The sequence below is a fragment of the Fragaria vesca genome, linkage group LG3 (genome assembly GCF_000184155.1).
Source record: "Fragaria vesca subsp. vesca linkage group LG3, FraVesHawaii_1.0, whole genome shotgun sequence".
NCBI classification, from domain to species: domain Eukaryota; kingdom Viridiplantae; phylum Streptophyta; class Magnoliopsida; order Rosales; family Rosaceae; genus Fragaria; species Fragaria vesca.
Window position 1 is genome coordinate 21,775,300 of NC_020493.1, and position 26,404 is coordinate 21,801,703.

Consider the following 26,404-nt stretch of genomic DNA (forward strand, 5'->3'; position numbering starts at 1 on the left):
TTGCAATGATTTCCAGAGTAGTTTAGTGTAGCACAAACACCAATAGACTTGTAAATTGAGCGAATGTGGACTGCATCCTCAAAGAAGTCCAATTTTCGATCATCCACTTATAAAAACATCTAAAAAGAGAGTTATCGAAACTAAATTGCCATTCAGAATAGTAGCTCACTTTGTTACTATTTATATGTCAAAAAAACTGCGTGGAGTCCCTTGTTATCTCAAACATAAAGAGAAAACTCTTTTAGCGAGGACGTGAAACTATTTCGTTAATCTAAGGGCTTTAAGCTAGCTACTATCAAGGGATGAGTGGTGTAATGTTTTAAGATAAAAGAATGAGAGACACTATATTATATTCTTTAGAACCAGTCGTTTTTGTGATGTGAGGAGTAACCATTTTTTTATAACAAAACTATCATTTTCAATTCATGGTCAAACCTGAAATTTAGAGATCTAAGGAGAATGTTGTTTAGTTATGGTCATGCCAGAAAAAAAAAAAATACATCCTTTAGAAAAAGAGAATTTCGAGCGAAATGAGATAATAAGTCCGGAATAGAGAATTTTGAGCAACCCAATCCTATAGAAAAATGGGAAAATGGGAGTTTTAATAAATGTAACATGTGTTCCAACACAAGTGTGCACACTTCTTGTAAATTTTATACAAAGTATTTGTAGTTACTTTTAAATTAAGATCATTCACAATTCAACTCAGAAGACTGTTGAATAAATTTATACGATCGTATTATTTTGAAGTATTTCATCCTAGATACCAAAATTAACAAGAATAATTCCCACAAACAAAATTTCATGCAATTTTGGGGCACCTACTCACTCAAAATTTGATACCACCAACATGAAATTGAGAACTTAATATGAACTCCATACTCCATAGGAAGGGTGTCATCATATTTATTGGTTTTTGTCATATTGGATCCTTAAAAAAGCTAGCTAGAGAACAAAGGTAGAAGTAGCAAAGGCCACAACCCCACAGAAGATAGAGACTTGGGATTGATATAGCCCTCGCCATGTGTCCAATTATGCCAGTACCTGCCTACATAAATTGTGCTTTCTTACATTTTCTGAGTCCCGACCATGTCCTCTGCCACCCTTTCCCTCATCTCCCTTCCTTCTCTGCACCACCAGCACCAGACTCGGGACTCAGACTCGGTCACTCGCTCTATCACTGACTCTCTGTGACCCTCTCTCGTCAACAAACGAATATTTCGTGTCCGCCTTTTCCATAAAGCACCACCCGTCTCGACTTTGAACGCTTCCTTTTCCCTCATTTCTAGTATTGTACTATTATTTGGAGCACACCTCTCTCCTTCCACTCAACAACACAAAAAGCTTACTTCCTTACACTTGCTTCATTGCTTCCCTTCTGAAAAACTAGAGAGGACCTTTACCGTGTATAACTGTATAAGTACATCCTCACCTAGTGCTCAAGTACTTGTTCATATACCAGAGAGTTTTGATGAAATCGGATACGATGATCACGATGATCGAGTACTAGAGGCATTTAAGATTACAGATCGCTTTATTATTTTACACTCATTATGATATGTATATTTACATAGTGTGAAAATATGAATGGGGATCCTCATAAATGTAGCAAAATCCATTCAGATAAATACCATTATCATGTAATCAATGTTCTTGAAGAAATGAGGAAACTTCATCATTTCTATTGATGATATTTGTTTTGTATCCATCTCTAGGTTGCCTTAAGGAGCTAATTGCAACTCGAATTTGAAGAAGATGGCCTGTATTTGGCTTTTTTTTGTATAGCGCTAAAATGGAGAAGCCAAGCTCATGAATCATGATTTGGATAAACCATCTCAAAAAGAGATTCTAACCGTGAGAAAAGAACACAAGAAAGTAGCAATTTTACCATGCCGGCCTTCCAAAACGTGAAGCCAAAAGGCTTCAATATAATACGGGCACTTTCTCTATTGGCACGTAGCTAGGCTGTAGGTTTGTCTAGGTTGGTCCCCACTCTAACTAACAGAAGGAATCCTTATCATCATTCGGAAAAAGCATATTCCAAAGGAAAAAGTCTCTGAGCAAAAGACGTAAACAAACGCAGGATAAGAGGGAGGGAGGTAGCGATAGAAAACAAACAAAGGGTTAAAACCCCAGTAAGAATCTGCGGCCTGCAATTAACAACCCAACACCCCAAATCTGCATCAAAAGGAAGAAGAAGATGGCCAAATGAGAATTCACAGCACCACAGCCAAAATAGACCCAAACAAAACAAACTTTTTCTCCCACAATTGCTATACATTTGTCCAAAACAAGAACAAACAAACAAACCAATAACCCAGAAACAAAATTTAATTAATTTTTTTGTAGAGAGAAATTCACGGGATATATATATATAATGAAGGTCACCACCAAAATCCAAAGGTGGAAATTGTTTTGTAGCAAAATAGATTAGAAATTTTTGCAGAGGGAATTAGAAGGTTCCAATAGAAAGAAGAAAGCTGTACAATGAACACAGAGCCATGTATGCCGTAGTGGTACTACTACTGGTGTTCTTCCAAAAAAAACAAAGCCATCAGAATGTTGAAGCTGCAGCACGAAACTCTCTGTCCTACCTAGTGTCAGTTTATTATTATCTGTCTCTCTGCCACACCTCTGAGTCATGGCTTCAAACGAACCCAGTGGTACCGTCCCTCCAACGGCGCCTCCTTCACGATATCAAAGTTGTACCTGCACCACCACCCAAAACCAAATCCGAAGTGAAAGCTGTTAGTTTGTTACGGCTGCTAAAATGCGCCGCTTGTGGAGTACACCGCAACGGTACCTTAGGCCTTATCCTGCGCACTATGAGTGGAAAATTTCAAAACTAAAAAAAGAAAAAAATGAAAAAGAAAAGTAAAAGATGTGCTCACTTTTCTGCGAAGCGCTTTTGCTCGTACTTCTCGGCCGTGGCGAAGAACTCTTCGATCTCGTCACTTGGCGGCGATTTGCTCACCGCCGGTGAATCCATCTCTTCGGAGTTCTCCAGGCACAGCTCGCTCGACGGCGTCGTTTCCCTGCTGGTTTTCGACGAACCGCAAAAAAAAAAAATCGTTAAAAATAGAGCAATATATGATGAACCTTAAGCGTTTCAATCGGTTCGAGAAAATTGTAGAGACAGGAATTTGAAGCGAACCGAACCTGAATTTATGGCTTGGCGGAGCGGTGTAGTAGTCGGTTTCAAAACTCTTGGCCTGCGACAGTGAACAGTAAACCTTTCAGTTTCATATGAATTTTGAAAATTAAAATTTTCTAATTACTTATACAGAGGAGCAATAAAATCAAAATAGAAACGTAAAAATCGAAGGAAAATGAAATGCTTCATAATCAGCCGTTTTTGAATTAAAACAAAAAAAATTCAAAGCGCAAAGGAATTGATCGAGGAACTCGATCACTACCTCCAGATCCAGAAGCGGCGAGGTGATGAAAACGACGTCGTGGAGCTCATTGCAGGAGCAGCAAGAGGAATGCAGCGAGTGCTCGACGTCGGCGGAGCAGGAACTCGTGGAACGGCGAAGGAGCTTGAAACCACGAGAATCGCCGAGCTGATTATGACGACGACGACGAAGCATTGTCTCTGGAGTAGCGAGGATTCTCCTCCTCTTAGACGGAGAGTCCTCGCCGGAGGAGTCCACCACCGCCATTCGCTTACAGTCGGCCATAACAACTTTCTCTCTCTAAAAAACGCGAGGAGAGAGAAGAGAGAGAAAGAGAGAGGAGTGTGAGAGTCCGCACACACGCACAGAGTCTGAGTGTGTGCCTCTGCTTTCTCTCTTTTTACTATTTTTGGTTTTGAAAAATGTGAGAGAGAGAAAAGTGGGAGATCCAAGAGGGATGTTGAGGGGAACTGTGATTTTTATTTTCTCATTTTTATAATCGGACGGTTGAGATTTCGTGTGATGGTGGTGGTGGGGTCCACGCCGTTTTGGCGTTTTGGTTTTGGCGTGTGAGCGCGTGAGAGCTCTCCCAAAATGTGGTCCTGGACCTGGAGTGCTGAATGGGTAAAACGGAGTGGCGATAACGGTGCCGTTACGAAAAATCCGGGTTCTCTATACCAGTTTTGCGTTTGCCGGTATCAAAACGCAGAGTTTTGTCGTCACATCGTACTTGAATGTTGATGGTAAAGTTTTTGGTGTTAGTGCTTGAATGTTGATGGTAAAGTTTGTTAAAAAAAATTTACCGTTCTGGTATATATTGATTTCACAATTTATGAGGCATCTAACTCTGTAATTTCAATAAATAGAGTAGTAATTACTAATTAGTTGGTTCTAAAGGTTCAATAGTGTCTGCATTGCGTTAAGTTACTCAAAGGCCAATAAGCTAAACATGGCTTTTGAACTGGGATCTCAATATTTGAATAAGAGACTGATTTCTGACTCCTAAGTTTTCTTTTACTCTTTTCTCTATATATGTACTCCATCACAGTAAAAAGTTGCCCTTAGAATCTATACATATATACCAAGCATATATAGTTGAAAGTTGAAAATAGTTTTACCAGTAGCACATGAGGGGGTATGCATTTCTAATTTGATTTGAAATGGTGAAATGTACATACCATTTTATCTTCAGTCGTTTAAATGAGCTAGGAATTCTTGAACTCTACATAAACAATATCGCAGATTCTGATATATCGATCGTCGGTAGTTTAAACGATCTAGTAAATTTTGAAGAAGAAGAAGTATCAAATTTTTGTCCCCACTCTACAAGCAAGAGACAAAAATATATGAAATGAACAGGACAGGACTATGCCTCTCATAATATATTTGAGAAAAATATATGAAGTGAAAAATATTTGAGGGTTGCCAAAGCCACCGTACAAGGTTGCGTTGTAAGAATATTAGTGTAGTTGGGACCAAAGCTGGCCAAGATGTAGAGTGAGAGATCGATAAAATCCAAATGTTGCTGCTTCTCTTTGTTCCTTTGAACTTTCACTGGCTAGCTATAGTAACTTACATACTTGGCATTTGATCGATCTCCTCCTATTAGCCTTGATCGAGTGATTCGGATCCTAACCAATGTTTACCCGCCCTCTAGGCTCTAGCTCTCTCCCCAGTTCCTTCTCTCCGATTGATTTTCATTCGATTCCACCACGTATAAAATGAGGTTGATCAGTCGCAGTAAGCGAATCTAACTCAACAATTGTAAGTCTATAACTATAGTCTATATATGATCAATTTCACCACCCATTCTCAGTGTGCTTTCTACCCCCACATATATTTTCCTACTCTCTAGCTAGCTCGTAGATGTTTATTGTCATGTACGTACGTATATATGTATTTATGTGTGTATCATGTCAGACTCATCCTGACTCTGACAGTAGGAGGATTAAGATTTAGGACCAAACATGCATGTAATAGACATATATATCTTGCTATACGTACATACCAATAGAGATCGAGTAGTTCAATCTCCCATACCAGAACAGATTTGAATGTTGGGTACGCATTCAGCAAACAATCAACTGGGAAAACTCCTACGTCTTCTTCCTTCGAAACTTCGAGTTCTGGCCTTAGATGTGAGAGCATTTTCTTGCTGGCCTCTACTGTGTAAGAAACTTAGAAGATAGGATCTCATATTGGAATCTCTAAGCCTTGCAAATCAAGTTACATATATATAAGATTTTGAGCTCCTCCACCTAATGTCAATTGGTTTCGAGTTATATATATCTCTATTAAGTGCCACAAGCTTGCACAGAAAACTTCAGTCATTATGGTTTTTCTTTGATATCGATCATCAAACCGGAGTTGGCGGGTAGGATATAAATTGACTCACCTGCAGATTAAACCTAAGATCTTAATCTGGTGACTGAAAATAAATTAGATATAGATATGCTTCAACAAGAGGCAGCTGATTCGTAAGCGAGTGTTTATTAGGAGCTGATGAAACACCTAACTGATTCATTAGGGCCACCGATCAAACTCCAAGCAATACTTCTGGAATGTTGGGTGAGAAATTGAGAGCGTAATTTCCTTTGTTTCTTGCTCAGCTACAAATATGGCTAGGATCTAGTGAGTAGTGAATGGACAAGAAGGACCACCATGTATATATCTTCAAAAACTGGGCTAGCTCTACCTTGCTTCTCAAGTCACTAAAAACAAAGGTCATTCATATGTGTCATAAACTTTCACCCTCCCGATCAGTACATCAACCTACATTATTACATTTCATTTCTTTCTAATGCGTTTCTAGCTCACATTCTCTTTCGTGTCCGAAATTAACCTCTAGGTGGAGAAGCCTATCCCTGCATAGATATTTCGATAGTGATATTGGAGTTTTTGAATCCGAAATCTCATACAAACAAATACAATTATGATACCATGTTAGACAACCACCAACCGCTAGAAGCCTAAAGTTTTAAGAAATGAACAGCCTAAAGTTTCGAGGATTATTGCATCAAAAAAATTCGGTTGATAAATGCTTGACATTTGACAACGTACTCCCTCATCTATTGATCCCTACGCACGATCACCCTGAAATGTAGTTCAGTGAATTGATTGGTACATTTAGCATGCATGTCTAAGCAAGCTAACTCTTAACTGTTCTTGCAAATGCTTGGTGGATGAAGAAGAAAAATTATGGAGGAAACTACCTGAAGGCTCAATTATCACTCTTGTTAACTGGCAAAGCTAGTTCTATATAACTGACCTTTGGTTGTGGATGGGAATCTCGCTAGCTTGTACAAATGCGAACTTGTAGTAACGCACCAGACTCCTGAAATGCATGGGCTGGTGGGTAACTGGTGATTATTAGTGAGCTTAAAGATCTACAGAAAAACTGTCAGTATTAATATTGGAAGGTGATACAGGGGCAAGTAGCTTAATTATTTAAAACATAGAAAGCAAGAATGGAGAATTTTTATTTTTTCACAAAATATATAAGGAAGGACTACACAGATCGGTAGCTGTATCCAAAGGACCAAAAGAGAGACCGACTCATTCATCAGAAATCCATCAGAAAATATGAACACGAGTGAAATTAAAAGACACATTATGTTTTAGGGTGGTGTTATTAACACACCTTTTTTTTTTGTTAACACACCCCCTATATGGTGAGAACCAATCATCAATCAAATTCAAGTGACAAGTTTATAAATAAAATAAGAATGTGTGGATAGAAAAATAGACGAGGTGTGTTAATAACAAAAAGAGGTGTGTTAATAAAGTCATGATTTTTCATTCAAATGGTCATTTCGTTTAGTCCTTATAGTTTTATTTTAATCTGAATGGTCCTTAAAGTCATGATTTTTCATTCAAATGGTCATTCCGTCAATTTTCTCAGTTAAATTGCTGACGTGGCCATTAAATTGCTGATGTGACCTTTAACGGCCACGTCAGCAATTTAACTGAGAAATTTGACGGAATAACCACTTGGATGAAAAATCGTGACTTTAAGGACCATTCAGATTAAAATAAAACCACAAGGACTAAACAGATGTAAACTTCAAACCACAAAGACTATACAATATTTACCCTAATTAAAACTCTGTTCACAAAATATGAACACGAGTGAAATTTTGTTTGGTTCATATTTGCTCATTGTTTACTGAACAGACGACGATGATGCTTTCGGTATCAGAGGAAGCCATGTGAGACTGATAGGTTGAGAGGAACCAATCTATGATTCCTTGTTTTACCTATGTGGTCGACTTCTCTCTTAGAAGTCGATTGCTCATTCGTCGCTCTCAATGACAATCTCCAATTTTTGGTGGTTGAAGGAAAAGGGTTCTGGTGCGACAAGAGGAGAAGGATGTGCTTCACTTCGGTTCAAGGATTTGGAGATGAGGATTCAGGTCTTTTCCAGAAGATCTAGAGTATGGTTTTGCAATAACTTTATTTTATTGTTGACAATATATGATGGAGTCTTATGCCCTTGAATAGGTCCCACTGCATCTTTTGGAGGTGTGTGTGGCAGTGAAAGGGTTGAGGCGCTAACTTCGATTGGACGAACATTAGAAAAATTTGTTCAAGTCTATGCGGATGGTCCAGTATTGGTTGATGAAGTACATACTTATTTCTTATTAATTCGAACATCCTTATTAGAGATTAGAGAAGTTGTCTACATTGACCACCACATGACACTGCCATATTTACGTCTTGTGTTGTATTGCTCAAGTCTTCTTTGCTTTCATTTTGTTTGTAGTACAAAAAGTTCCTCGTGTATTCTCATGTTGATCGTATGGTTGTACAACACTTTCAAACGAAGGAACTTATGTGGGATTGGCCAAATTATTAGGGCAAAAAGTAGCAAACAAATGCCCCAAACTTTTAAGAAATTACAACACAGTTTACAATGTTATACGGAAGCGGCCGACGAGCCACACGGGTCTCACACACTGGTCCAAGTATGCAGATACTCTTCGGCCCCCACTTTAGCCACCTTGATGCGAAACATGCATAGGGTTTTAACACAAAAGGCCTCGGCAATATATATTATGTGTAGTAGCATTTCTTATAAACCAAGGATGACTCTTCACCTTTCAGATGTAGGATTTCAAAGAGCTTAAATCTAAGCCACACGTTTTCCAACAATCTCCACCTGACATGAATCGAGCCATCTCCAAATCTCACAATCCAAGTCCCAATACCTCAACCTTGATCACAAGCATCAAAATCCAAATAATGTGATCCCAATCCAAGAGGGAGCTCCACCAAATTGAAACTTGATCGTATGAGAGTTTACTTACCCAAGCGTCACATGGGCTTTGATACCAATTGTTAAGTGGAAGTGGGCAACGGGCCCCACGGGTCACAAACACATGGGTCCAGTAATGCCGATACTCCTCCCATTTTAGCTACCCGAATAAGAAACAAGTATGAGGTTTTAATATAAAAGGCCTCGGCATCCAATTTTAAATCTTGTTATCCCAATCGAAATGGGAGTTCTACCAAATTGCAACTCGATCGTATGAGACTCCAAGTCTCAAACGTCACTTAGGCTCTGATATTAATTGTTATGCGAAAGCGGGCGACGGGCCCGTCAAGTCACACGCACACAGGGGTTCAATAATGCCGATACTCCCCTCATTTTACCGGATAAGAAACATGTATGAGGTTTTAACACAAAAGGATCTCGGCAGTAGTGTGTGTGGTACCGTTCTTTATAACCCAAGGATGACTCTTCACCTTTCAGATATGAGATTCCAACTGGCTCTAATCAAAGCCATACTTTTCCAACATACAATAAACCCAGAATTTTTTCCCCATTTCTATTGAGTGCCCTAAATTGCCTAACGTCATATAGAAAGCAATTGCCACCGAGTTCATAGAAGCAATTGCTTCAAGTAGTAGCAACTGCCCCAACTAGACACAGTTCCCCAATTCCTGTATGCTCTCCTTTTCTAAAGCCCATATCAATTTTGATTGCTTCTCATGTGTTTTTGTATTTGACCCAAATTTTCAAATTTAATTTGAATGACCCAAGATAGATTTTTTAAGGGTTTACTATATATTTTTTTTTGTCTTGTGATGTTATGGGTCTGTTCAGTGATTTGTAATATTTCAATGAATTACATTGCTTTTCATTTTATTATTTATTTGTTTTATTTTTATTTTTTGTGATTGAGAAGTTAGGGTTTGGTTGGATATGGTTGAATGTTGAGGGCTTTGGTTGTAAAATGTTAGGTTCAAAAATTGAGAATGATGGTCATGGTCAGTTCATATTATATGGAACTGGATAGAGAAAGTAGTTGACTTTATATTCGGAGCGATGCCCTAGTTTAGATATAGGCTTAATGATTGGAATGTGTCTCGCTTTACAAACTTGCTGCGTTTTTTTTCCTGGTTAATCTCATTAGTTTTAGTAAAGTGTAGGCTACCAATATAGTTTTGACATAGGATAATGCATATGGTTGAAATTTTGTTGACATGGTATTAAAATGCATAACTTTGTATGTAGCGTGCACATTTTAAGATACGAAACTTCAATAGTTTTTAGGGGTGTAAGTCTATCTTCTGCGTTGTGGGATGGACATGCAACATCTAAATATATATACATATATATGTATATATATATTTTTTTTTTAGCTTTCTAAGTTTTTCTTTTGTTTTTGGACTTCTTGTCTGTAGTATATATGTTTGAAACTTTGATTGAATGATGTTTCTGTACTCTAAAACAAAACTCGAAGTATGAGAAGCATGGTTTCGACTCAATACCAAAATTTAAAGGTCTTAAAATTGGTTCCAAAGATATTGTTGTACTCTGTAGATAGTTTCTTTGTTTCGATGTATAGAATGTATAATTTAGGTAATGCAATTGATTGTATTTTGGAGATTTATGTTGTTCATATCGTTCAATTTTTTTACTTTATTTGGATGGTTCTTGATTCTCATTATCAATTTCTTTTTATTGTGTTTCCGGGACCGTAAGTTTTTGGAGTTAGTTGATTTGTTTTCTGATACGTGGTAACTGTTAGTCAGTTATTAATGACATTATTGTTTTGTGATTTTAATTACCTTGATTTCTCTTACTAAATTTTCAGTCTAAGATTAGCAATATGGGTCTAATCCAAACTAGCCATCCGTGAACTAGCTGTACCAACTAAGTCGGTAGCCAACCAAATCGGTATCCATGTATTCGGTAGTACCTACCGGCTTGCAAAATATGGTACGGTAGTGGTATGAGTTTTCATCAGAATACGGTATTTTCTATCGTATCGTATTTTGTATAAAAAATAATATAAAATATATTATAACTATGAATCACAGCCGTTGATTTCAGATGTGTATAGTCAAGATGAATCTGCACCGTTGTTTCTTAACCCTGACTCTAAATGAATCTCATTCTGAATCCAGTTTCAATTCAAACCCTCGCCTCTCTCGCTCAAACCCTCTCGCCTCGTCGGCCTCCGCCGTCCTCCCTCGGTTCCTCGGCCTGTGCTCCTCTCATCCAATACTCCGTTGATTTTAGGTTTGCCTGAATAGTTAGTTCAGTTTATGAGTGAGTGACTCACTTTGGAGCATCTCTCAGTTTCAGCCTAGCTTCAACCATTTTGCTTCGGAATTCAGGTAACAAAGCCAAGCAGCTGTCTTTCTTTCTGGGAATTCATGGGCTCAATCTTAAGCCTTACATTTTGTGTGTGCAATGATTTCTTCGATGCATGTATCTTGTAATTGCAATTGAAAATTTGGGTATGGAAACAAAGTGTGAATACTACTAAATTGCAATTGATATTGTATTTTATTTCTGTCCAGTTCAGTCTTAAGCCAAGCAGCTGTGTGTTTTTTTTTTTTTTTAAGCTATGGATACTTTCTTCATGCTCAACACCATCAATTCCATCTGTTGCAAATACGAAAACTTTTCACTACTAAAGTAAATTTATAATTAAATTGCAAAATCCAGTTGACATTGTCATTCTTTATGTTAATACCAGTTGACATGTTGTGCAATCCTGAAACCTCTATTTTTTCCCTTGTAGGTAATAGGCCTCTCTGGGATCGATACTCAGCTGACAGGGTTCTGACTTCTGAGTATCAAAGATTTGATAATCGAGCCTTCCTTGTTGGTTCTTACTGGCTTTGGTTCTGAGTTTTGCTACTGCTTATCTGGAAGCATACTTTTGGGGTTTCAATGTTTATCTTCATTTTATGCACTAGTAGAGTAATTTGAGTCGGCTCAGGTTCTCCAGATTACTTATGGATTGCAACAGAGAAGAGGCCATTAGGGCCAAGGGGATCGCTGAGAAGAAGATGGAAAGCAAGGATTTTGCAGGAGCACGTAAGTTTGGTGTGAAGGCACAGCAACTTTATCCTGATCTGGAGAACATATCTCAGATGCTAATGGTGTGTGAAGTGCATTGTTCTGCTGAACAGAAGTTGTTTGGGGGGAATGAGAAGGACTGGTATGGTATTCTTCAGATTGATCAGAAAGCAGATGAACAGACAATTAAGAGGCAGTTCAAGAAGTTTGCTCTCCAACTTCACCCTGACAAAAACAAATTTTCTGGTGCAGAAGCTGCTTTTCAGCTAATATCCGAAGCTCAAAACGTACTTTTGGACCGTGACAAACGTAGCTTGCATGATATTAAACGCAGGGCTTGTGTTAGTAAAACAAATGTCCCGTATCAACCCCCAGCAAAGGCGAGTTATTTTCACACAGTCAGAACTAATATTCCAGGCATGAATCCCCCGAACCGGCAGCAACAGCATCCCACTTTTTGGACTATGTGCCCGTTTTGTAATGTTAAGTACCAGTATTATAGGGTAAGTGCCCTGCACAAACCTCTTACTTGTCAAAGCTGCAAGAAGCTCTTCGTTGCATATGAGACAAACGTGCAAGCACCACCAACTACCGTCAATCAGCAGGCATACCCCCAGCAAAAATGTGGTTTCAGCAAAGTTGAAATTAAATGTCAGGGAAATTTTACTGCTGATAAACCCAAGTCTGAACCTTTTCAAAAGAGTGGTCTGCAGGCAGGTGGTTCTTCTGGTATTGGTTCTGAAAAGGTGAACCGAAAGAGAGACAAAAAACGAGACAGGAAGCGTGTAGTAGCCAGTGAAAGCAGTGACTCTGAAAGCAGCACTGACTCTGAAGATGTTGATATGGAAGGTGTTCATCAAAGATTTTATGGGGAGCAACCTAGAAGATCCTCACGGAGTAAGCAGCAGGTATCTTATAAGGAAAATCTAAGTGATGATGATGACATTCCTCTATCAAAAAGGGGGAAGAGGAGTGGATCCTCATGTGCCACTGAAGAACAAAATGAATATGCTTCTAAAGAGGAGGAATCTAAAATGAATAGCCAATCTGAACCCGTGGCTAACACCAAAGGAGATGAGGAAAAGGTGAAACAGAAAGAAAGTGCTTCTGTCAAAAATTCGTCGAAGGTTCAGGCCAAAAAGATGGTGAATGATGAGAGAAGCTCAGAAACTAAAGAGAAAGTTCATGAAAATCCTACATCAGATACAAGCTCCCATGAGAAAATAGCAGAGCCACTGTATTCTGTTCCCCTCAGTGACTTCAGTGACTTTGAGAATATCCGGACAGAAGAATGTTTTAAAGTTGGGCAGCTCTGGGCTGTTTATGATAATCAAAATGGGATGCCAAGATTTTACGCTAGGATTAAGAAACTTCACTCTCCTGTGTTCAAGGTGCACATAACCTGGCTGGAGGCTGATCCGGATGATGATAATGGAAAAAAATGGTTGAATGCAAATTTGCCGATTTCTTGTGGTAAATTCACACAAGGCCAGTCTGAAACCATAGAAGGTATTGGGATATTTTCTCATGTGATATGTTGGGAGAAGATTAAAAATACTTACAAGATATATCCAAGAAAGGGAGAGACTTGGGCCATTTTTAAGAACTGGGAAATGAACTGGTGCTCCGATCTGGACTCTAATTGTAAGCGTAAGTTTGAGTATGAGTATGTTGAAATTTTGTCTGAGTATGACGAGGGTGTTGGATTGCATGTTGCACTCTTGGAGAAGGTGGAAGGCTTTGTGAGTGTTTTTTGTCAAACGGTGCAAGAAGGAAAAGGCACGTTTCATGTTCTACCAGGTGAATTATTGAGGTTCTCTCACAGGCTTCCATCCTTTAAATTGACTGGTGATGAAGGAGCAGGAGTGCCATCAGGATCTGTTGAGCTTGATCCTGCCTCTATGCTCTTTAGTGCTGAGGAAATTGAAGCAAGAGAAAAGAAAAGTCGTACCAATGGGTTATTTTCCAAGTCGTCAGATATGAGGGAATCTATGACGGGGAATGTAGCTACACAAGGGGGTGACCCGAATATAATCAATCTGGAGCCTGAACAAAATAAACCTAGTCAAGATCATGATGCTCATGAAGCGTCAGATATTGAAGTTCCGGAACCTGTATTTTACAACTTCGATGCTGATAAATCGCTGGAAAAATTTGAGATTGGTCAGATCTGGGCATTGTACAGTGATGAAGATGGCTTGCCCAAATATTATGGACAGATAAAAAAGATTGATTCTAGGAGATCTAAATTGAAGATTATGGTTGCATGGCTTGAATCCAGCTCATTGCCAGGCGATGCGGTGGAGTGGTGTGATCAAGACATGCCTATTTCTTGTGGGAGATTTGAGATTAGAAAGAATTATTTTCAAGATTATGATTCTACCCAGTCCTTTTCGCATCTAGTCAAAGCAGTTCTGGTTAGTAGAACTGAAGTTGATATCTTGCCCAAGATGGGTGAGGTTTGGGCAGTGTATAAGAACTGGACTCCTGATATCTCGATTTCTGGGTTGGCAACCTGTGACTATGATATAGTCGAAGTTTGTGAGGTTAATGATTTGCAAAGAAAGGTACTGATTTTAGGGCGTGTGGATGGCTTCAACTCAGTTTTTAAAGTTGAAGTTAAAGGAGGATTAGCTGAAACTATGACTATCCCCGAGGGTGAGCTTCTCAGATTTTCTCATAGCATCCCTTCTTTCCGGCTAACAGAAGAGAAAGGTGGCAGCCTTAGGGGTTGCTGGGAACTTGATCCTGCTGCTTTTCCCGTCCGATACTTTAGTCAAAATTGATTTGGCAAATTGGCCTCATGCCTTTGGAGCTAGAGGGCACATGCATAGCTCTCAAGCCAGGGGTCTCTTTCCAAGATGCTGGTTTGGAAGATGGAATGCTTTGGGAGAAAATTTTGAATGTATGTAGCGGGATTGAAGCCTGTCAGTTGCTTGTGAAGAATGATCAGTCAGATCAGTATTTTACTACGAGGGAGGTGAATGTTCCCAGCAGCCTGATGAGTTTTGCTCTTTTTCTCTTGGCGGAGAGCAGTTGTCTCTGTGCTGGTTTACATGTATGTAAATTTTTGAACTCGTTTATTAATCCTCTAACCTTCAGCAACTGTTGACGCTGATGCTGTAGTTCCGGGTGATGTTGGAATGCCAACCAGCAATGGAAGATCTGAACTTTTTACATCTCAAGAATGTATTGTTTTCAGAAACTTGTACTAGTAGACATTATTTCGGCTGTTGAAAATGTAGATGCATGCCGCCAATGCTTCTCTTTTTATGTGGTTTCTTCCAACTTTTTTTTGTGGGTTGGAGGCTGTTATTAGTAATCCTCATCGGATCCCTGTTCTGCAAATGCATCGGATATCAAGTCTTCTGATGAGTTATGAGTTTGGAAAGTTGAGCACCTGAGCAGTGGTACGATATCAAATTCTTGTTGGTGCTCTTAATCTTGATGGTCGATAACTTGGTATAGTTGATGGACAGATACAATATAGAGATGTAAGATGTGCTTTATATAGCAACAAATGCTCCAACTTATAAGGCTGTTGATGAGATTTAGTAACTAAAGACTAAAAGTAGCGAAGGACTTTATTAGCAACGCTTGTGAGAACAAAAATTACTCAAAATAGGGTCCTCAATCTGAAACCTTTCCATTTGTGAATGCCGCAGCTGCATCTCAGACCGGCGTTCCACCCTTTGGTTGCACACTTGCACATACCAGGACTTGGTTTTGCTAGACTTCAACCTACCTGTATATCAAGTACGATTATCATTTTCTGATCTCCCATTTGTTCCCAAATTAACTAATGCAAACTTGTTTTTTTTTTTTTTCCTGATACATTGAACTGATTCTTTGATTACGTTTGAGTCTTTGATTACTGCATTACTGATAAAATTTACTGCAAGAGTTTTGAAGATCACCTTGGTGGCTCATGGCTCCAGTTTCAACATAGTTGAAAATATGTGTATCATAATAAATTGGGTCTTGAAAAAATTGTGGGATGCAAATTTGCTAAGCCATGACTCGATTGGAAAGATGTTTGTAAATCTGGGATGCAAGTACTTGCATGGCACCTTGCTCTTTCTTTAGGGACTGCAGAGTGCCGAAAGTGGATGAAGGAAACACATTCCTCAAGTACCAGATCTGCCGGAGATGTTCGGGAATTAAACATACCCAAAAACAAGACGACCAAAACTCTAGGAGAAACAAATGAGAAATTTTAGTGTCAAAAAAATTGGATCTCATTCTTCAGTCTGAAGTGAGAATCAGTAGCAAGACAGGGTACACCTTAAAGTATTTCAAAATTTCTTTCCTGATCTACTATTGGTGTTGCATTGATTTTCTATGTGGAGGGGTGGAAACAGAGACGCATAAGGCGGCCATTTCTTTATAAATTATAACAGCATTGCATCAATGCCCGTCTTAGAGGGCTTTCTTCACTTCAAATAAGTTCGATCTTTCCTTTTGTGCTGCATCGACATCATCTGGAGATGCCACTGCAACAGAAACCCCTTTGTCTTTAACTTCATCAATAGCATTTGCAAACTCCTTGAAGTCTTTCAAGCTGTTGGACAAAGGCGTTACAAGTAAAAATCATGAGCATAAAAATTATTCACAGGCATCTGTCTTAAAATAATTTTAATGTTTTGGTTTAAGAATCAGCATCTTTACCTGGTTGACAATATTTCTTCTCGTCTAATTTGCCTTTCCTCGTCTGAAACTCCCAATAAATGCCGCATTAAACTGTAAAAATTAAAAAGGGAAATGGGTTAATAGTTAATACAGAAACATCTGAGGGAATCACAAATGAGATTTTTTATCAGGTTGTATATTATGTCACTTGGTTATTTCCATTAACAGGCATATTTCAAGATGAAATAATTCTTTTCTTGCTCCCTTTTGTATCATAATGGCTGATAAAAATATCAACTCTTTGTAGAATAAGTTATCTCCACATACCTACTGTAACCTTTGGCATCAGGAAGCTGGTAGGAATCAACATCTCCAATTGTTCCAATAATGGACTTTGTGAGAGTTTCTTCATCCATATCTAGTTGTCGTAGAAACTCCCCAGTTCCATCATATATATCAAGCGTCTTTAACAAGTTGGGGTCGCGATAAGATAAGAAGGAGAACACACCTACATCAAGTCCGACAATGTTAGGTTCTGAGTCATGTGACAGCAAATAAAACTCCATACAAACATAAAACAGATAATAGTTATACCAGAGTGACTATCAAAGTCGCAAAAGCCTCCATATGCTCCACCACTTACTCGTACACGATCCCACAACCATGTATTACTTATGTATTTGGAGATAACATATGCACTTCCATTAAGTTGATATCCAGTGTCATAAATGTTGGCTGCTTTTCCAACATAATTAACCTGTAGAAAGTAAGAGATTAGAATAATTACTCCAATAATTATGGAAAAAAGAAAAGGAAGCATGCTGATAATTAATTGCGCTATAACCTGAGTAGGTATAACAAGGGCTTCATTAGTAGAAGGTAATCGAGCATTCCAAGTAGTTCTTGTAAGGGGAGATTTACTAGGCAGCAAATCCAGAAATTTGCCAACAAACTTCTCAGAGTTGGTAAGATTCTTTCCTTCAGCAGTCATATTAATCAAGCAACCCTCTCGTGAAAGCAAGGACTTGCGAATCTCCTCAAGAGATGAAGATATTTTCTCCCAATCATTATCAACTTTCTGTTCAAGATCTTGTAGAAACTCCAAGTAACTATGTTGACAGAAATTACAAAAACTGAATCAGAAACTGAATTGGTAGAAGGAAAGAAAAATAGTTGATTTCAATGTATATATGGATTAATAAGAAATCAGAAATCTGGAAAGCTTCTCAAAATTATTGAAATCATTCAAGTGGCAGCAAAAAAAAAAAAAAAAAAGAAACTTGATCTTAAGCTATTTGAGGCAACCAAATCAAAAACTCCATGTCTGTTGTAGTACACTTCAAAATGAGAAAAACATTGGACACTTTGCTAAGACGTCAAATCAGTTGAAAGTTATGGTCCAACCTGAAACCACCCATTTGTTCAGAAATCCACCCCGCAACATTTAGCTTTGCATCCATCCTTGCAGCAGCAATTCCATGACCGCTACCCCTCAATCGGTTCTGAAAAGGAGTACCATAAACTCTTTAAGCTTTGATCACTAATAGTAGTATCCGTTCTGTTGACATGTTATTCTAGAAAACAAACTATACCTCCATTCTAGCTTTGCTTTGGGAAACGAACTGCTTAAACCGCTGCTGGTCTGTGAACTGGACTTCTTGAAGAATGCAGTTCATCTGCAATAACATATTCATTGGTCATTCAAATAGTTATTTTTGAAGTTGTTCCTCAAGCCCAGTGCATAAACATTTTCCTACATCTGACTACTGTAACCTAATGGTGCCAAAAGTAGTACATGAATAATTCATCACTGTGAAAGAAAACTTGGACTTCAGTGCAACAAAAAATCAAGACAAGTTCTGAGAAATGAGTATTAACAGCAAGATCAATTATCTAAGTACATCAAAATCTTCACTTAGATTGATCGATAAGTAATGAAGCTGGAACCATTTTACGTTTGGGAAAGGAAAAAAAAATACCAGGTGAAATAGATCATCAGCACGTCCTGCCATGGCTTTGCCTCGAACAATTATATGGCTACATGCATCTTTCTTGCCCCGGACGGATGATGTCATTGGATATACTGATATCCCTCCAGTTTTTCTTCCAATCAACTGATTAAGTTGCACAAAACTCAAATCTTTGGTTCCCATCTCCAGCAATGATTGACTGTTAAGATCATCATGATAAAGTCAGCCACTCTTTCCCCCAAAAAAGAACTTCATTCTTAATTATGCATGTAGATCTTGACCGGTACTTTGTACATGATCATCGTTTTTAAACTACCGATGTCAGTACATAAATCCACTAGTCTGCCGCTCTGTGCAGGATGCTCATACTATCAGTGCTGTTACTACTACTAGTACTGCATCCGATTTTTCAGCAAGGCTGATATATGGAATTTTCTTTTCTTTTCTTGGCACGATGAGTTGCTAAAATTAGTGGAAACGAACATGAATATCTTATTAAACAGACATGGTATTCAGAAATGTGTAGTCTAGTAGTTCAGAACATTAAGGTATTCACCCAGAAACAGTTATGTGCAATTTGCTGTAAACATGTAGTCTAGTAGTTAATTAATACGCATAATTCATAATTTCCTATGGATGAAAAGTTTGGACTTTCATATTTTTCCAATAGGGGTTTCAGAAATGGGGGGATGAAATTTTAGTTACCAGAGCCCCCTTGTATCTCAGGGATTCTAAACAAATGATAGAAATGCCTGAGAGACTAACATTATCTAAGAATTGATGAGATTTTTTTTATTTATTTATTTTTTAATGGAGAGACGTAACAAAAGACTAATAATAAAAGAGAATTAGAATCGGTTTCTCTTATTGACTAATATAAGGGAGTTGGTGAGAAATGGGCATCAACGTAAGCCTTCTTCATTTTCTTAGTTAATGACAGGTAACTGAAACTAACACATTCATGAAGTATGTCTGACAATGGAAGCATTGCAGGATGGTCCCTGGAGCATTATGTTCTACCTTGACAACCATAGGCTAAAGTAGAAATTTTTTGTCTCGCTTCCAGAGCTCATTATGAATTTGGATATATAGATAAACTACCAAATGGTGGAAGTGGAGAATCAATTAGTTTGTGCAGACAATCCCAAGGAAAAGCAAACTAAGATAAATCACTTTTTGAGTTTCTTCAGAAGTCAACCTTCCAATAGAAAACTTCATTTGTAGAACATCATGTTATGCTTAATAGCAACTAAAATTTCAGTGACTCATATTGAAGACAGCATCTTACCAAAAAAGAGGTACCAGAGGAAGGAGCTCTTGCTTTGGCAAACTCATGTCGAACACAACTTCAGTGTAGAGAACATCATTTGTAAAAAGGTCATGCTGCAAAATTTTAACTCCATTGATGTCTCCAACCTACATTTAACAGAGAGGTTTTCTTATTTAATTACTTTTTAATGAACTAGAGGTAAAACTTGTATGAAACTGGAACACAAAACATTTAAGGCGACGGACCTCTGTTGGAATAGCAATAGGTTCCTTTGGAATGTCTTGCAGAGAGAGGCTTGGAACACTTCTCAAAGCTTCTGGTGGATCAGGAGTTTCCTGCTTCAGTTTCAAATCTTGTGTAGCGCGTGCCAGCTCAGCGAGATCTTCTTCTGTCATACCTGCTTTTACTTTCTCCAAAATCTCTTTCTCGGCTGCTTCATCACGAGAAGCTTTTTCTGGATCAGGCTGACATAGATTTTACTAGTTAGGAGTAAAGAAAAGAGCAAGCAAGCTTTGCGGAAAAATTTATGATTGATTACCTGCATTTCTACCACAACTCGATGAGGATTGTTCAAAATGAATTTCTCTATTAAAGGAGAAAAAACAGCTTTAGAGCCTTCTTCTTCTATTCTTGCTTTTAGTGCCAGTAAAGGTTTCTCATACTTCAATGGCTGAAATGGATCCATATCATATATCCACTTGCCCTTTGAGAAAAAGTAAAAGAAAAAAGAACTGAGTTAAGCTTGTGATCAAGTATATATGGTCAAAAAAGATGACAGGTATTTTATTGAACAAAAAAGAATGAAAGCAAACTAAATAGGCCGTGTACCATGGATCGAAGCATCAAGGACAAACCACGAGGAAATGATCCGGTGTTGTTTTCCCTGAGAGAAAACTCAATGGTATTCATGGATGCTTCTACAGCAGCTGTATCAAACCCCTCGTCCGCTAGGTTTTGAAGTGTACTCATGACTAATTCTTCTATCTTTGGAATATCATCTTGAGAAACACCCTTCAACCCAATACTAAACTGAGGTTGAAGGAGCTCATCTTCAACCCCACCTCCAATGATAGCTTCTCCCAAGCCACTTTCTAGCAATATTTTCCTCAATGGAGAGGCAGGAGTTCCCAACATTAGATGATCCAAAAACCCAAGGGCAAGCTCCGTTTCCAAATCTAGGGGTTTCTCAGAGAGCAACCAATTGATGCATACCATGTCTTTTTTCTTTAAGTCGCCACCCTCACCAGCAGGATATGTCTCAGAAATCCTAACTGGTTCCGAAAATAGTTTTTGTGTTTGAACCCTTGATTCATTTGGAGCTGAACTTGCATCAAACATATCTAGGTACTCTGTAGATATATCGAGAGAGTGAGAGTAGGAATACAATGCTATAGATTCAAAATATATTATTCCACAATGTTCATAATTTTTTTTATCTTGCAATAAATAAATGGCAGCTCGGGACATAACGAGAGCGATCAAAATATATTTATCAAACAGAAATAGGTTGTCTGTAACATGGTTTAAACGGCCAGATTAGCATTTATAACAATATTTATGGAGCGATCAGTTCTCAATCATAATCAGAACATCGTAGACATGATAGTTTGCAAGCAAACAAAAGCAATTCAAATAGGGTCCAGTTCAAGGGACACAATATTTGACACTATTTTTTACACTTATTTTTATCCATTAGATCTTATAAACTGTGAGTGTGATTTGGCTAGTGACATGGCGATGATATTATTTTCAAATAAAAAGATATATGAATTCATTTGAACAATTTTTTTCAAAAATCAAACTAAAATCTTTGCTTGATTGACTGCATAAGAATACCAAATGAACACCAGGTTTATGGCAAGGAGGTGTGCTTCCCTTCAAATAATACCCAAGACCATCTTGAAAAAAGGGAATGATTAAAGAAGAGTTTAGATATCAATGATTGGATGTAGTTCAGCATCATAGTATTTGAATGCTTCTTATATATTCTACAAGCAAAGAATTAGGGTTTGCCCAGCAAAGTCTAGTCTGCAGAGTTATTCATTTAACATGACCAATTGAATTGCCCCTTCAATTAAGAAGATTGATTAGGTTGTTTATGAATCAGTGTATGTATTTGATGGCTTCCTATACATGAATATAAGCACACACACCACTTTTCCATATATGTGAACCTGGATTTTTATTTTTATTTTCGCTGAAGAACACTCTGTTCTATCTTCAGGAGTTCAATGTAGAACTTTTTCTTCGATTTTCATTAAACAAATTTGTTTAATTAAATTCATTTATTTTATTTGAAAATAATATTATTGCCATGTCACATGCCTAATCATACTCACAGTTGATAACAACCATTTGATCAACTAAGATCTAATGGATAAAAATAATTATAAAAAATTAGTGTCAAAAATTGCATCCCATTCAAATATATGTATGCACAAATAAGCTGATCAAATTTTCATACCACTTAAAATGCGTAGCCGCTCAGTTGGATCATCATCTCCATAAAACCAAATCCTGGCATTGCTCGGATGATAATATTTACGGTGGAACTCCTGTAGTTGTTTTGTCATAAAGAGCACAATTATTATTTAAGACAGAAATATATCTGTGTGTGTGCGCGCGTGTGTGTGTTGGGTAATCCTATATGAATAGATAGTATGCTTGGGATACAAGAAGATAGTACCACCAGCTTTCCACAGATTAGTAAGTGTAACTAATAATGTGATATATACACAAACTGCCACTGCTAATTCTACTAACAGCCCCTGTGACTGAAATACAAACACTCATAAGCAGCAGCTACTGTAAACACAAAAAAAACTCTTTCTTAATCAAATCTAAATCATTCTACAGCCAAAATGGTCCAGAACGTCAGATGATATGTCAGAAGCATGCTAATATTATCCAGGACACTGCTTTATAAGATTGCAAAGAATGTGCTGAATATAACATTGCACAGAACTCACCCAAAAAGAAAACGTAAAGTCAGATTTTAGAAAAGATCCTCCACTAACCACTAAAACCACCATAATGTCAACTAGACCAACTATCTCAAGGTTACAACACCTCAACTATCAGATATTTGAAATCCTATCCAAGTATTATGACATAAATAGCTCACAACAGTTAACACAACAAACCTTAAATTCCTCATATGTCAGTTTGGGAATAACTTTTGGATCACCTCCACTGTCCACACCATAGGTATTGTCTGGGAAAAGAGCCTGCAGTAAAAGTAAATTAAACAATTATTAAAGGAAACCAGAGGGACTCTACAAAAGTACTACACACACAGGGGCAACATGACAACAAACTGGTGGCACTCGAGTCTTTCAGACTCAAAGAGCCATTCAATATTAAGTAATAGAATCATTAACAATAACAAAGATGATTCTGTAGCTAAGCATATCAGCAACATAGATGGCTAGCATACTTATCAGGCGCCGTAACAAAATCCAGAATTCATGAACCATAATTACATCATTATAGTAATATCAGTGTAACCAGCACATAGTAAACTGATAAATCTTAGCTTATTACATACATCCGATTTAATATGACATTCAGCCTAAACTTGTCTGTTAAAATAGAAAGCCCAAGATAACTTTCATCTCCACTAGTTACATAGTTTCCTAGAATTGACCTTGCGCTAGTTCAATAAACAGATTCAGGTGGCGACTCATATTACACAAAGCCATTTATGAGAGGAGATAAGATAAGAGACAGAAGGTAGGAGGGAGGTAAGGAGCAGAGATAGAGAGAAAGAGAAATCATCCAGCCTCTTTTGAAATCAGCAAGAGGTTAATGAGAACTCAACAGGAACATATGACACTCAATAATTAGCATATATGGATGTCAAAAATACAAACTCCCAGAACAAAAACTTAGGTTACAGAGAAAACTTGCCTGTTGAGCAATCCGCCCTAATATATTATCAGGTTGGGAGTACACCCCTTTCATCTCATTGAAAACAACTCCTGAAAGTAAGAACAAAATTGATTAAAACTAAATTAGGCACACTTAGAAATGGGCAACAACAAAAAAAAAAACACAATTCTGCCAGAGTGCAAATCTAAGAAAGGGACACGTAAAAATGGGCACTTCTATCTATATCCGACCTTTATAAGAAATGTCTTCAGAAGGATCATTGAGCTCGTAATGCCAGCCCTCCTGCTGGAAAGTCTGGAAATCCTCCACACATTTTGGAAAGAACACAGCATCCAGGTACACATCGACCAGATTATAGAAATCCTGAATTAAAAAAAGAAAACCACTATTTCAGAATACAGAAGATATACACCGTAAACCACATTGTACTCAAACTCGTTTTTACCTTTGTATTTGTGGAGGCAACGGGGTAGCAAGTCCTATCAGGATAGGTGAATGCGTTGAGAAAAGTGTTCAAGCTCCCTTTCAACAATTCCACAAACGGCTCTTTCAAAGGGTATTTCCTGGACCCACACAACACACTATGCTCCAGAATGTGTGGAATTCCAGTGGAATCATTTCTGCAACAACAAATAGAATCAAGATATCAACAATGTCCCGATTCTCATACACTAAGCAAGTACACATTCACAGTTACAGGCCGAAAATACTAATCAAATGCAAGACGAACAGCATTTATACACTATCCTAATTCATAAATTCAAAGCTCAGGTACATAAAAGAGTCGATTTTGGGGTTATACTCACGGTGGTGTTCGGAAAACAATGCCGAAAACCTTGTTCTCATCATCATTAGAAACCGAAATCATCTGAGCACCGGTCTTCTTGTGCCGGAAGAGCAGAGCTTTGGATTTACACTCTCCAATAAATTCTTCAGTGACCTTCTCGAATCCCAGCTTTTCCGCAACCTCATCGGAAACTCCAGACGACTCTAAACCACACACACAAATATAAACAATCAAAACGACGACGCATTGGGAAAAGCTAGGGTTTTGAGAGTGAGAAAGAAGAGTTACCAGACGGAGACGGCGTGAGCGGCGTGGCGACGGCGCGCGGGGAGAGGGAGGAGAAGCGCCTGGAGAAGTGAGGGGAGGCGGCGGGAAGGAGGAAGGTGCGGCGGAGGAGGGAGGGCCGGAGAATCTGACGGTGGCGATTGGTTCTGAGAGCTGAAGAAGCAGAAGAGGAGAAGGAGCGGGAGAAGCGGGGGCGGAAGGAGAAGAAGGCGCGGTTGGTGGAGGAAAGAGACGAGCGGAGGAGAGCTGCTCCCTCCATTTTTGTGGTGGGAAGAGTTGGGAGGGAGAGTGGTGATAAAGGTTTGGTATTTATCATTCTCAAAGTATGCAGTAGTAAAGGTTTGGTTTTTATCATTCTCAATTTTGTTTTGATTGGGAGAGAAATAATATCTGAGGGGGTTTGGATGGGTGGTTTTGGGGAGTAACAGCGTTATGAATTTCTGAGACACGGTAAGAAGGTTTTTTTTCTTGCTTGCTTAGGAAGAAGACAGTCAGTTTGATGGCTCTCATGGTTTGCTTGAAGTGTTGGTGTAGGGAGTGGAGTGAGGAGTACGAAAGTAGATTTTGTTTTTATTTTTGTTTTCTTGATTGACAAGTGAAAAATGAAATCGAAAAAGGAAAGTGAAATCCCCAAATAATAGAGGCTTGAAGGTTTAGGAGCATTTCTCACTACATAAGAGTCTTTGTTTAATAAGTTGCAATTTCTTCCACAGTGACTTGAGATGAATGAAGAGAATGTATGTGATATTAATGTATAATCCATCATTCTAGGATATTCCTTATGTGTGCTTTGGTCTTTTGCCAACATGATATGTAGTTAGAATGTGACTATGTATTCATTGTCATTACCATATTGGTACTTTGTAATTCCCTATATAAAAGACTCATATCAATGAATAAGATATACAGAAAATCAATATGAGGACAAGAACGTCATCCTCATGATCGCGGATTTTAAAGATTCGGATCCTGCTCTAACTACCCATAACTTTGACGTCATTGGTTAGACATTGATTTTCTTTCCAAGCTATATGTAATAAGACGTCGTATCAATGTCCTTTGTTTATTAGGAACTCTTCTAGTGAGGACCCTTAAGTTGAGGATTTGGTGAGGGCTTTTCGGCTTATCCCATCTTTCGATATTATATTTACATCTTGACCGTTCAGTCTATAGGTATTTATGAGTATATCATTTCTCTAAATTTTCAGCTATATTGAAAATTGTTACGGCATTCATAAGTGTGATTTATCAATTATGAACTTGAACGGTTCATATTTGACAGATTTGGTTCGTCCATTAATTTGATCTAGTTTGTTATCTTAACGAACATCAATTTGGCCGAAAATTTGTAGAAATGATCTGCATATAAACCTAAAAACTGAACGGATGAGATGTCAAAATGTGATAAAAAATTGGGTCTTTTAAACCATAAACCGAAAAATCCTCAACTAGTCCTCAACTTAAAAGTCCTCACTACTCACATTAGGAAAATTGAATGTCTTGAGCAAGGTTCTAAAACTCGCTACTCGGTAGTCGGTCGGCCGGCCGGTGAGTAGCGAGTAGAGGAGTACTCGGCCGAGTACTCGGGGAGTACTCGGATTCTAATTTCTAGATTTTTTTTATTATTTTTAAAACATATAATCTAATATATAATGTCTAAAATAATAAAAATAGTCCATAAAATATTACAATATTTAAGAGATAATAATGTCTAAAAAATAAAACAACCATTAGTCCATTACAATAACATAAGTAATAAAAGCAAACCAAATTACAATTCTTGCAAACAAATCCCAAGCATATGTAACTATGCCTCAAATTCTTCTTCTCCATATCCATCTTGTACTCCCTCCGAATCCG

At 38.0% G+C, this 26,404-nt stretch overlaps 3 protein-coding genes across 4 annotated transcripts; 1 reads left to right on the forward strand and 2 right to left on the reverse strand.

Moving 5' to 3' along the window:
- Positions 1 to 1,897: 1,897 nt before the first annotated feature.
- On the reverse strand, positions 1,898 to 3,792 carry LOC101301086 (cyclin-dependent kinase inhibitor 7-like). 2 transcript variants are annotated; one of them, XM_004294780.1, is made up of 5 exons: positions 3,417 to 3,792; positions 3,160 to 3,212; positions 2,892 to 3,038; positions 2,595 to 2,709; positions 1,898 to 2,178 (listed from the first exon to the last, which is right to left on the reverse strand). In XM_004294780.1, the coding sequence occupies exons 1-4, from the start codon at positions 3,678 to 3,680 to the stop codon at positions 2,640 to 2,642; spliced, it is 534 nt and encodes a 177-aa protein (XP_004294828.1). In that variant the 5' UTR covers positions 3,681 to 3,792; the 3' UTR covers positions 1,898 to 2,178; positions 2,595 to 2,639. The 2 variants fall into 2 exon arrangements, with proteins under 2 accessions (XP_004294828.1, XP_004294829.1); XM_004294781.1 differs by lacking the exon at positions 1,898 to 2,178 and having other exon boundaries at positions 2,346 to 2,709; positions 2,892 to 3,035.
- Positions 3,793 to 10,986: 7,194 nt separating this feature from the next.
- LOC101301565 lies at positions 10,987 to 15,529 on the forward strand. The gene is made up of 2 exons (XM_004294782.1): positions 10,987 to 11,021; positions 11,432 to 15,529. The coding sequence occupies exon 2, from the start codon at positions 11,649 to 11,651 to the stop codon at positions 14,496 to 14,498; it is 2,850 nt and encodes a 949-aa protein (XP_004294830.1). The 5' UTR covers positions 10,987 to 11,021; positions 11,432 to 11,648; the 3' UTR covers positions 14,499 to 15,529.
- Positions 15,530 to 15,908: 379 nt separating this feature from the next.
- On the reverse strand, positions 15,909 to 24,803 carry LOC101300524 (presequence protease 1, chloroplastic/mitochondrial-like). Its single transcript, XM_004296030.1, has 19 exons — positions 24,548 to 24,803; positions 24,279 to 24,462; positions 23,918 to 24,092; positions 23,703 to 23,835; positions 23,491 to 23,561; positions 22,725 to 22,808; positions 22,046 to 22,136; positions 20,410 to 20,930; positions 20,120 to 20,284; positions 19,827 to 20,045; positions 19,600 to 19,727; positions 18,321 to 18,510; positions 17,934 to 18,017; positions 17,746 to 17,843; positions 17,186 to 17,450; positions 16,936 to 17,098; positions 16,669 to 16,849; positions 16,381 to 16,452; positions 15,909 to 16,273 (listed from the first exon to the last, which is right to left on the reverse strand). The coding sequence occupies exons 1-19, from the start codon at positions 24,801 to 24,803 to the stop codon at positions 16,132 to 16,134; spliced, it is 3,222 nt and encodes a 1,073-aa protein (XP_004296078.1). The 3' UTR covers positions 15,909 to 16,131.
- Positions 24,804 to 26,404: the final 1,601 nt, after the last annotated feature.